Here is an 11,645-nt window from a genome sequence, read left to right on the forward strand (position 1 = left end):
GGACCTGGCCAGTTGGAAGCTTTTTTATTGCAGGATACAGAACAGACAAGGATACACCAAAACAGAGACCTGCCCTGCGCATGCACCTCTGGGCCTCCGAGCCATGGGTGGCCGGACCGTGGAGCACCCGGGGCCCTCAGCCTGCCCGTCCATCTCAGGACAGGCACTCAGATGGCTGAGACACCAATTGGGAGTGGGCCCAGTGGACGACATGCCCCACACAGCCTGAGATCTATCCTGGAAGCGTGGCTTCCCACGGCGCACAGAGCCTCAGGGGCTGCCGGAGGCCAGGGGTGCGGATGGGGCAGGGGGCCTCTTGCCTCTGCGCCCCTTGCTCTTGCTCCCAGGCCGCTGCCCCTTCCGCCTGATCTTCTCCTTGCGGGCCGCAGCCGTGGTGAAGGTGATGCAGTGGGCGTCCAGAAAGTCCAGCAGCTTTCCTGCGGCCACCCGGACACCGTGCTCCTTGAGCTGGGCCTGCAGCTCTGCCAACTCCAGGGGCTGGTACTGCAGCACCTTGCGGTAGAGGGCTGGCCGGGAGCGGATGAAGTGGCTCACGGCCGTCTCCATGGCCGCCGTCTGCACAGCCACCTGCGACGCGCTGACTTCGTCCTCGCCTTCCTCCTCTTCTCCTGCAGACTCGAAGGTGGTGCCAAACTCCCAGGAGGAACTGGAAGGCAGATCAGACACTTAGCCCCCTCTTCGCCCAAGACCCTGCAGCAGGAAGCTCTGGCTGCTGTCCCCAGCTCGCTAGGCTTGTGTGTGGCCTGAACACGTGGCCCTTGGCCAAAACGCGGTGACGGTGCTGACAGGAGCAGCCTGAGTTTCCTGTGGGGCGGCCTGGAGGAAACCCCGCTTCTCCGGAGCTCAACCTGGCCCCAGGCCTCCAGCTTTACCTGTGTGAGCTAAAGGAGGTGTCACTGCTGCCCACAGAGGTGGCTGCGGACTCCTGCGAAGCTGGGAGCTGGGCATCACCGTCAGGGTCTGGGAAGGTACTGAGAGGGACAATGTCCCCCCCGGGCTGCTGCCATCTTGGACTTTGGGGGCCCTGGGGCCTTTGGGGAGTGAGCCCCATGGTAGCCTCTGGCTGGACATTGCCAGCTGCCCCCAAAGCCTCAGAGGCTACAGTGGCGCAGGCCCGGCTGCTCGGTGCCTCCAGGGGTGACTGTGGCAGCTGGCCGCTGCTGTCCGAGTCCGACTCCAGCGTCTGGTGGGTGTACTGGAAGATCTCCTTCAGCTTCAGAACCATCTGGCGCTTGGGCAGAGGGCGGACCCCAAACCTGAACGGGGAAGCAGGTGAGTTAAGGGACAGAAAAGCAGGCTTCGTGGCCTCTCACGAGGCAGGGCTCACCCTGAAGAGCACCCCCAAAGGGCCGTCCCTGTGCTCTGGGCGCCGGCACCAGCTACTGATGACTTCCGGGGCCAGACGGCACAGGGGAGGCAGCTCTGTGGCAGAGCAAGGCCTGAGTGATCCCAGGGGTGGTCCTGAAGGGTGGGTGAGTCCGACAGGCACAGTCCCCTTCCCGGCCATGGGCAGCCACAGGCACATCCTTCTTGGCTTCCGGGCCTGGGCAGTTTGGGGGACAATACCCAGGACAGTTCACCTGCCTCTGCCCCGAACCTGTTGGGGCTGTGAGGGTGACACCAACCTGTCCAGCTCCTTCTTCAGCACTGGGGTCTCCATGATGGAATATCTTGGCATGGGGGTTATGGGGACTTTCGGGGGCAAGTTCTTCTGATTAGCACCTTCTGAGTAAACAGGAGAAAGATCCCAGCCTCATCTTCCCGGTTTCTGCCACAAGAGAAATGCTGCACCAGGAGCCGCCAGCCCTGCCTCGTACCCGGTACTTCCGCCACCCCAGGCACCAGGGCCCTTTGCAGCGGCCTGGACGCCAGGACTTACTCGTCCAGCAAAGGCACCAGTGCAAAAGGCCACGTGAGGCTTGGCGTATAGGAGCCCGGGCTGCCATCCTTGGAGCCTCATGGCTCCCCACCCCAGTCCTACCAAGAGCGATCTAAGCATCTCTGGGTGTGGCCCCAGAAGAACAAAACTAGTAGCCCCCCCCCCCAATCGGCAGAGAATCTGGTAGCCATTTCTTGGTGGGGGGGGGGGGGGGATATGAACAAATGGCCAATAATCAACTCATGGAAACATACTCAGTGTTCTTTTCTGCCAGGAAACCCAGAGATCTGACTTCACACCCGCTGGGCGACTCCAGCCAGCAGCCAAGTGTGGGGGCCAGCAGGGAGCCAGGCCTACGGGCATAGCTGGCTACATGTCCTGCTGAGTTCGGCTGAAAGCTGACTCTCCCTCCACTGTGCAGAAAGATCGAGAAGGCAAGGGAGGGCCTTGCAGGGGGCCTGTGGGCCCTGGACACCCAAGCCCATTTTCCTGACTGATCCCCTTTGGGGCCCCCCTGCCCGCCACTACCCACTTGGCGTCTGGAATCCTCTGGATCTCTGGGCCCTGTTGGCGCTGGGGTTCCGAGTCGGGGTCCCAGCCAGAACTGGAAGCTCCGCAGATTTCTGCTCTTCGCCATCCCAGTCATCCCAGAGAGAGGAGTTCAGGAAGCTCAGCCTGCTGCTCCCCGGGGAGCCCCTCGGGCCGGAGCAGCTGCCCCGGATGGGGGTGGTGCTGAGCTGAGCCGGAGAGCAGCCTGCCACGCTGTCCGGGGCTGCCCTGGCCCTGCCATCGGGACTGCTGGCACTCAGGGGTCCCGTGCGCTCCAGGTTCAGATCGTCGATGGGGATGGGCGAGAGGGGCTCCGTGTTCCAGCAGCAGTCAGGGGGCAGGGGAGGATCCCCGTCCAGCAGGGGGCTGCTGCGGGCCTGGTGGGCAGCCCCCGCCTCCTCCTCCTCACTGTCCTCAACTTCCACCACTTCACTGGCCATCCCTGTGGGGCTGCATTTGGGGGATTGGAAGTGTGGGGGCAGGTCAGGGCGGTGCCAGGAGTCTGGGTGGGGTGATGCGGGGGAGCAGCGGGGGAGGGGGCGGCCTGTACTTCTGGGGACCTGCCGTTGGCTCTCAGGGCTTCCTGGGGTGACTGGGCAGTGATGTGCTGGCGACCGTGCCTGGTGCACCATCTCCGGCGATTTCTTCATGGCCTTGGGCCTGACCCTCTCTTGTACCGGAGCCCTGGGCTGGGCCACTGGCTCCGTCAACGTCCTGGACCCATGGCCCGAGATCTGGGTCTGGGAGGAGTGGTCACGGCTGGCGCTGGCCAGCGGGGTGGCGGGCACCAGCCACGAGGACTCCCTGTCAGTCTCAGGGCTGCTCTCAGGGGGGTCGTGGAAGAGCGGCGGCGTGCCTCTGTCCCTCCACGGGTCCTCCTGTGGGGGCTCCGTCTCTCTGGCAGGTGAGGTCTGGGCGCCTTCCGGGTCAGCGTCCACGTCAATGATGGAGAACAGCTCGCAGGACTTGGGGCTGGATTCTAGAAGTCTCCTTCCTTCTGACTTGAGTTTGGTTTGCTCTAGCTCCAGCTCTTCGTCGGAGTCCAGCAGGAGGATCACTTCAGCGTCTCTGCTCGCAGGGGACGGAGAACCCTGTGGCCCGGGGCTGGCCTTCGACTGGGTCAGGTCAATGGAGGGAGACTGTTCCGGGGAGAGGGAGACGGGGCGTTGCCGGCCTTTCTCACGCGCTGGCCCTTCAGGTGGTGTGAGGTCACCCCTGTGCCTCTCCTGCTGGGATGGTGAGTTCTGGGCGGGTGCCCCAGAAGCACCCCTCTGTGATGAGGGTGCCAGAGGGGATGAGTCACCGCCAAGAGGAGAGGGCTGTGGCAGGAGGCAGGGGGACTCTGGGGGTGCCTGCTTGCAGGGCGCCCCGTCCCCGGCTCTGCTGTGTTCTGCCTCAGGTTGTCCGGGGTCTCCTGGCACTGAGAAAGGGTGCTCCCTGGGGGTGGGCCGGGAGCCCCCCACAGGGCTCATGGGGCCGCGGGGACTGAGTTCTTCCTTTGGGACCTTGCCCCTTGCTCTCTCGGGGGACTCCGCGGGCTCTGGAAGCAAGACCCGGTCCCGACTGTGCTCCCTCGCTGGCGCCCCATCCTTGGCTTCCATGGCAGCTCCCTCCCGGAGCAGCTTCCGCTGAGTAGCTGCAAATTCATAAATCTCGTCCATGTCGGCATCATCCACGTTTTCTCTGTCCTCCTCTCGGGCCTCAGGTTCTGCCACGTCCTCGGTGTCTTCCTCCTCCCCGGCCCACATGGACCTCAGCAGCTCCTGGAAGTTCTCGGCCCGCCTGGCGCGGCCCTCCTGCTCCTCCTGCTGCTCGCCCTCGGCGTCGGCCACAGCGGGGACTCCTGGGCACAGGGGTAGCAGCTCACGCACGCCGAACCTGCAAGGGGAAATGCGTCACCAACACCGTCTGCGAGGTGCCGGGTATGCAGGTGGGGGCACTGGGACCCTGTCCTGGCCTTTCCCATCCTGTTCACGAGCGCTGAGACTAGGGGTGCACGCCCTCCCAGCTGCGGCTGCTGCCTGGGGGCTGGCGTGTCACACCTGGATAAAGCAGGGTTTCAGGCCACAAGTCCTTTCCTTTGCGGGCAGAACTCCTTTTCTGCAAAGCTGAGCTGCCTGTCACCCTTTTAAAGTTGGGGGCCACACATGAGGCTGAGTCTCCCCGATCCTGTGCCTGGGAAGTGCTGCTCTCAGCTCTCCTGGCAGGTGTTAGGGGCTGAGGCTGACCAGGGAGCTAAGAGCCCGTGGCTGATATCCTGGTCCAACTGATAGGCCTGGTCCAAGGGCCTCACTGGCTGTAATTTGGGATTAAAAGGTCTCAGCCCTGAGCCGCCCACGAGTGGCCAGCCTGTCTGCTCATCCTTAGCTGATTCTACAGGCTGTGAAGTGAGGCCTGACCTGTGCGCCAGGGAGCTCAGGTCAGCAGCCACCTCGGGGACCGGGCCAGCATCAGCAGCATAGAGGTAGTGCAGGAATGTCAGGGTGGCCTCTGTGCTGACGTCACTCAGCAGCACACGCTGGACTCTCAGATCACCATCCTCCATGGCCAGGAAGCCTTCTCTGTTTACCTGCGGGGAAGAGAAAATGCAGGAGGCTGCCGGCAGAGCCTGATGGTCCAGGGGTGCAGAGTGCGGCCCCCGAACGGCTCCCAGCCCAGGATCTTCCTGGCTCTGCACTCGGGGATCGCTCCTGGTGGTATTCAGGACCACGTGGCATGTCAGGGATTGAATCTGCGTTGGCCGTGTGCAAGGCAAGTGTCCTCCTGGCTGTATTGCTCTGGGCCTCTGGGGGAGAACTTTTATTCATCGGAACAAGATTTCAGAGATCTTTCCCCATCCCGAGGTCTCCTCACCATGTCCCAAACTTCAGTGTGTCTTCTTTTTTTTTTGGGGGGGGGAGGGGTCACACCCAGCGATGCACAGGGTCTGCACTCAGGAATTACTCCTGGTGGTGCTCGTAAGGCCATATGGGATGCTGGGAATTGAACCCGGAGCAGCCGCGTGCAAGGCAAATGCCCTACCCACTGTGATCCACCCCCTCAGTGTGTCTTCTTGAGGGAAGTTTAATACCGATGGCGATGCAGGCGGGGAACTGGGGGCGAGGGCTGCAGGGGTGCCCCGCACTCACGTATTGCATGAGAACTGGGCAGCGAGCATAGAGCACAAACTGGTGGGCGTAGAGCACATCCCCGTTGTCCATCTGGAACTGCACATCACTCAGGTGGGGGTTGTTGACCATGGCTCTGAAGTCAGCCAGCAGCCGGCCCAGGGTGTCCTGTGAGAGGGTCAGAAGTGTGAAGAACTCTCCAGAAGGCTCAGCTATGGGCAGGCTCATGTGAAACAAGTGGTAAACCTGGCCACTCTCTGACCAGCTTTGGGGCCCAGAACTTAAAGCAACTCCTGGGAGAAGTGTCCCCCAGTGCTATTGCTCCACCACGTGACAAAAGAGAACCCCAAAAATCACGGCTCAGGGCCAGCCTGGAGCGTTCCCAGAGCCACGGTGCCCAGCGCGCCGGTGTGGATTTGCCAATGCTGAGGACCCAAGTTCCACCCTCTCCTGTCAGCAACCCAGAGCACAAGCTGCAGGTGGGAGGGTGGCCCGGCCCCGCAGCGAGGCCTCAGCGAGTGAACCTTCCAGAACCAAGCCCAGGTCACAGATGCTGAACGAGGCCACCCAGTGGGGATCCAGGGCTGAGCCCAATGGCAGAAGGGCAGAGCCAGGCGCACCTCGGGGACATCTTACCACAGCTCGGCCATCCTGGTCCAGGGGCTCTGCAGACGGCAGGACAAACCCAGTGAGCGGAAGGCGGCCTGAAGCCCAGTGCTCCCCTGAAGAAAGGGTCACAGGTGACACTCACCCCACAATGCTCACCCCCAGAAACGCGCCCCGGCAGGCTCTCCCATATCAGCCACCCTGCCCCCTTTGTGGGACAGACGGTGAGACAGCCGCCCACATGGTCGGGAGCCCATGAACGTCACACGTGCAACCATGCCCACCTGTGGCCCCTCCGGAGCTGGCAGGGCGCCCGCTGCAGGGCCCCTGGCTGCTGCCCAGCCCCTCTCTCGCCAGCTCCACGAGGTCCTGCAGGGCCTGTTGTTCCCTCTGGCTGGCAGATGGGGACGGAGTCTCTGCAGGGTGGGAGCTCGAGGGCCACGGAGGCGTGGAAGCCTGAGGGGGTGGGAAAACAGAGTGACTGTGGTAAGAGGGCCATTCCCAGGCCAAAAAGCTCTAGGCCATGCCCTGTCACCACTGGGCCAGGCTGCTCTGCTCAAGGTGAGGGCTGTCGCATCCGAGCTCCAGGGGGACCCCGAGTTCCCACACGGGCCCCGGGACCCCAGAACCGACATAGGGGAGCTCATCACAGCTGTAAGGATGTGTGCACTGTCTTGATGCGTCCCTCCATCCCGAACTTTCTGCCCGCCCAAAGACGCAGGATGGCACACCTGGGCAGGCCGCTGGGGCCTCAGGTACGGGTAGAGGCGGGCCGAGTAGTAGTCATCGGGGGGCCAGCCCTGGGCCAGCGCGCTGCCCTCCCACAGGAAGTTGGTCTTCCCTGCGGGCGGCTGCAGACACCAGCTGGCAGTGCCCCGCTCCCCCAGAATCCTGCTGGTAGGCAGCGGAGGCGTGCTGGCCACCTCCGCCTCCTCCGCCAGGAGCTGGCCCACGCGGTCCTCGAGCTGCCGGCCTGTGGTCTCCGGGTCCTGCACCAGCAGCCGGGGCGGGGACACAGGGCCTTTCTTCTTGCGACCCCTCTTCTCTAGGGTGGACAGAAGCCAGAGCTCAGGGCTGGCACTGCTGGCCCAGGACTGCCCGCGGGCACCTTCAGCTGGCGGCTGGGGCGGGGCACCTACCCAGCCTGGTCCCCAAGGCAGTGCCTCCCAGTCTGAACACAGCAGGCACGGTTTCCTGCTCCATCTCGGAGCGCGACAGCGCCATAGCCACCAGCAGGTCCTCGGATGGGGGTTCGTGTCCGACCTTCCGTCTCTTGCGTGGCTCCTTGCTGGGAGCTCCCTTCCGCTTCAGACCTTCCTCGTGACTGCTGCAGCTCAAAGAGCATCCAAATTTGGGGGGGCAAGGAAGAGGGGGTGCACGGGGAGCTGTCCGGCCCGCATCCCTGCTTCCCCCACTCCGCCTGCTGCCCTGGCGGCCTCCTGGGTCTGGGGCTCCATCTGAGGAGGCAGCTGAGAGCTCCTGCACCCCCTCTCTGTGGCGTCAGCACGGGGGCCCCCGCTTGCCAGGCCTGGGCACCTCTGCTGTCACTGGCTGCAGGCCACAAGGTGCCGTATGGGCTTGGAGAGTCCCTCAAGGACTTCCTGGCCACAGAGAACTGAGATATGCTGGTGTCCCTCAGCAGGGCAGGACAGAGCCCGCCAGGCCAGGGTGAAGCTGTGTTTGCCAGTTTCAATGCCCCTTCTGACCAAGCCCAGTATCACCCGGGCCAAGTGCCCTGGGCTGAGCCCATCCCCGCCCTGTTTTCTACTCTCAGCACCTTCCAAGACGCCCCACATCCAGCTCCTTCCTGGAGCAATGAAATGCAGGGATGCTGCATCTGAGGGTCGGGGGAGTCCTGCCCAAAAAGCAGCGGCTGAGGTGGTATCTGCACACAGCTAGGCCCCAACTCAACTGTGCCGGAGCGGATGAGAGGAGGCTTCCCGCGAAGGCTCGGGCCCCACTGAGCCCTCCGGCTTTCCCTTCGCTCCTCAGCTATCCCAGCAAAGAAGTCCCAGTCAGAGCTCGAGAAGCAGCATGAGGTCAGACCTTGCCTGCTGCCAACCAGTTTGATCCCCAGCACTGCAGGGTCCTTGAGCACTGCTGGTGCCGCCAGTTTCCCCCTGCTCCGCCTCCACACACACAGAACCCCCAAACCTCCAGAAATCCAGGCTCACACAGCCTCCATTCTTGTCAAGTTGGGCCAACTCTGGCAGGACCAAGGTGGAGGGAAGCTGCCTCACTGCCCTGCTGTGAGGGTCTCCTGCAGTAACCAGCTCACTCCCCACACTGAAGGAGCGGGGCATGGAACTGTCACTCACTCTGAAGGGGCGGGACAAGGACCTGTCACTCACAATGAAGGGGCGGGGCACAGACCTGTCACTCACACTGACAAGGAGGCCCTCCAACTTGTTGCACATTCAGTGCTGCCCTCACCGAGTGACCACATGCCAATGTCAAGCAGTAGACAAGACCAAGGCCACCATGCCAGGTCACACACATAGAAGGCAACAGGAATGACCACGAAAATCTTAGGCCTCAAGGAAACCAGCCTAACTGTTCCTTCTCCAGTTGTCCAGCGTGGACCATACCAGAGCCTGGACGTACCTTCCCTGCCCCCCAGGAGATAGCCATGCCTCCTAGGTCTCAGCCCAGCCAGGTAGCAGCACCCTCGCAGTGGCAGTTCCCAGGCAGCCTGCGACTTACCTGCAGGCCAGGGTCTCCGGGACATGGGTGCCCTCAGGCTGTGCTGCCTGCCTCCGCACGGCCTGGAGCAGCAGCTGCGGGCCCACCTCCATCTTCACTGCGCACTGCTTCAGGTGGCTGAGTCGGCTCTTGGGAGTGAAGCAGGGTTTGCCACAGATGGGACATTCGGGGACGGGAGGCGCCGAAGGTATCACAACCTTCTCAGCCTCGTCCAGGCACCTGGAGGAAAGACGCTGCAGACAGGCCCCGCACTGGACATGCCGGGGCTCCCATGGATGTGCAGGGGCCGGGCCTCTCACCTGTTCACGTGCTGCTCCCTGTGCACCACGCTCATGGTGGACAGGTTCTTCTGGCAGATCTGGCAGCAGAATAGCTCCCTGTTCTCCTGGCTGCCGCTGTGGTGGGCTGTCTGCTCCTGCCCCAGCTCCTGCTGCGGGGCGCAGGCCACCGCACTATTGCTGTCCGCGGCAGGAAGCCTGGAGTCTGGGGAGAGGCACAGCGCCCATGAGGACACACCCCGGACCAGGGACTGGGTGTAGGGCCGGAGTGGGGTGCCCCACGGGCTCCAGGGAGCATTCAGTACAGGGGGAGGCTCTGTGTCCCCGTGGGCTCAGAGAGGTCAGTGCTGGTGTCAGGTCCACACTAAAAGTCAAGGTCAGGGCCTTCCCAGTTCTGCTCAAGTCAGCCTCCCTGGGCATTCCAGGGTTACAAGCTCCCAGATTACAAGACTTTTGAATTCAAAATTGAATGAAAGGGGCTGGAGCGACAGTACAGCACGCAGGACATGTGCCTTGCACATGGACGACCCAGGTTCGATCCCAGGAGTGATCCCTGAGCAGCACTGAGTGTGACCCCCAAACAAAAACAATGAAAAAAAAAAAAGCCAGATACCTGGTGAAGGAAGCTAAGTGAGAAATGACCTTGCTTTATCTTCAGACAATGGTCATGTTCAAGGAGCGAGCCCATGCACAGGAAGCTCCCCTCCTGCTCCTGCCACCCCGGTGCAAGCCCTGAGACCCTCCTGGCCTACCAGGCACTGCTGTGGGCTCCTCGCCAGGCTGCTCCGGGATGTCCTCTTCAGGGGTGGCCTCCTGAGAGCCCCTGTTGGAGGCATGTCTCAGGCGCTTTGGGTGCGCTCTCTTGAACTGTTGCATGCGCCGTACAACCAGCTCGGCTGCGCGGGGCTTGGGGGAACTTGGCAACAGCTCCCTTGGACAAGGAGGGTGCTGGGCGTCACAGCTGGGAACGCCATCTGGCAGAGAGGAACGGAGCGTCAGGCAAGGAGGCAAGGCTTGCCCACCGGGTCATGTTTCAAAGTGCCCAGTCAACTAGGGTCAGCACTCAAGTGAGCACAGATAAATCCACCTCACAGGAACATCTGCCTAGGGGCTAGAGGTGATGGCCGTGCAACTGTGAGAATGCTGACAGCCGCTCACGGAGCCCTTGGGAAGGCGACCGACTAATGCCCGTCCTCTCTGCAGCCAGCAGTCTCACACGGACGCTTTCTTGTCATCACTTCACAGATGGCCTGGGCGGAGCCCGGGGATGTCAGTCTCCCAGGTGGATGGGGTGCGGTTTTCTGGGGGGAGTCATGCGTAGCCTTCCTGAGATTCACACAGGAACACGAGGGGCTGGTAAACGGGTAGCAGCCCTGAAGCCTCCCGGGCTCCGCACAGCTGAGCTGACCACACTGGAGACAGGTGCTGAAGGGCAGGAAGTGACATAGCTGTGTGCGCACGAGTGTGGCCATGCAGCCGTGTGTGCGAGAGTGTGGCTATGTAGCTGTGTGCGCGAGTGTGGCCGTGCAGTCTACATGTGCCGGCAGTGAGAGGAAAGGGTGAGCATGGGGGAAGAGGGAGGGGTTGGGCTGGAAAAAATATGAAAGGTCACAGCTGCTTTAGGGAAACAGGAAAAGGACGAAAGGGGCTTTGATGGGGGAAAGAAAAGACCTCCTGGGAACCACCTCCCGAGGTGCCTGCGCCCCACACTGTCACTCAGCAGCCTAGGCATGGCGCCAGTCTCCAGGGCCGAGCCGTGCCCAGACACCACACCCCCACCCAGTCTACTAGCTGGCCCTTTCCTGAAAGATTTCTGACCCCGGTTTACCGTGGTGCGGCCCCATTACCTGCTGGTGTGTTTCTGCATTTCGGAGGTGCAGCAGAAGCACATGCATCTCGGTCCCCACTTTCGGGTGGACCCGGTGGATCAATCTCCAGGGCCGCCCTTGGCTTTCTCCTCCGGGCCGCCTGGCTGCTGGGGAGCGCCTTATTTGCAGTCCGTCTGGCCCTTGGCGCCTTGCTCCTCGGTTCGCTGCTGTCCGTGCCCCTCTGTGCCTTCCTTCCCCCAGCCGTGTCCTTGGCGGTCTTTTTCACCCTTTGGAAAAAGCTGGCGCAGAGTTCCTTGAAATCCTCATCTGACTCGTCCATCCTGGGACGGCTTCGGGGGCAGGGTGGGCCTGGGCATGTGCGGGGGAGGGAGGGAGAGGGGCGGGGGGCAGGAGGGGGCGCGCGTAAGGGGGCACTCAGTTCCCGGGTGGGGGGGGGTCCTATTTCTTGCTTAGGAGTCTTCTGAGTTTGCATTCCTGAGCAAACCACCTAAAGGGTCTTTTCACACGGAGCATGTTTGAAGCTTCTGCTAACGTTCACGTTGGGGAGGCCTCCCTGGCCAGTGCTGCCTTGGAGAGAGACACGTAAACTCGGTGCTGGGTGGTTCTCCAAGATCCCCGGGGGCAGAAGCGTGCTTGGTTCGCTTAACTCACACCTGTGTCCACACTCGCTAGT

General features: G+C 62.5%; 1 protein-coding gene across 1 annotated transcript; it reads right to left on the minus strand.

The window, feature by feature from the left end:
- Positions 1-270: 270 nt before the first annotated feature.
- On the minus strand, positions 271-11,038 carry SLX4 (SLX4 structure-specific endonuclease subunit). Its single transcript, XM_056135125.1, has 16 exons — positions 10,972-11,038; positions 9,896-10,117; positions 9,165-9,348; positions 8,866-9,084; positions 7,342-7,489; positions 6,894-7,256; positions 6,447-6,618; positions 6,193-6,278; positions 5,578-5,724; positions 4,849-5,018; positions 3,955-4,327; positions 2,433-3,588; positions 1,647-1,746; positions 1,124-1,277; positions 894-946; positions 271-667 (listed from the first exon to the last, which is right to left on the minus strand). The coding sequence occupies exons 1-16, from the start codon at positions 11,036-11,038 to the stop codon at positions 271-273; spliced, it is 4,011 nt and encodes a 1,336-aa protein (XP_055991100.1).
- Between the last annotated feature and the right edge of the window lie 607 nt (positions 11,039-11,645).

Source organism: Sorex fumeus, unplaced genomic scaffold (genome assembly GCF_029834395.1).
Source record: "Sorex fumeus unplaced genomic scaffold, SorFum_2.1 ptg000110l, whole genome shotgun sequence".
Taxonomy (NCBI): domain Eukaryota; kingdom Metazoa; phylum Chordata; class Mammalia; order Eulipotyphla; family Soricidae; genus Sorex; species Sorex fumeus.

Excerpts from the sequence above, each read along its gene's own strand:
- SLX4 (XM_056135125.1), bottom strand. The coding sequence starts at position 11,038 with ATGCATGTGCTTCTGCTGCACCTCCGAAATGCAGAAACACACCAGCAG. Across the intron at positions 10,118-10,971 it reads GGTAATGGGGCCGCACCACG|ATGGCGTTCCCAGCTGTGAC; the intron begins GTAAACCGGGGT and ends CCTCTCTGCCAG. Across the intron at positions 7,490-8,865 it reads CCGGAGACCCTGGCCTGCAG|CAGTCACGAGGAAGGTCTGA; the intron begins GTAAGTCGCAGG and ends TTTGAGCTGCAG.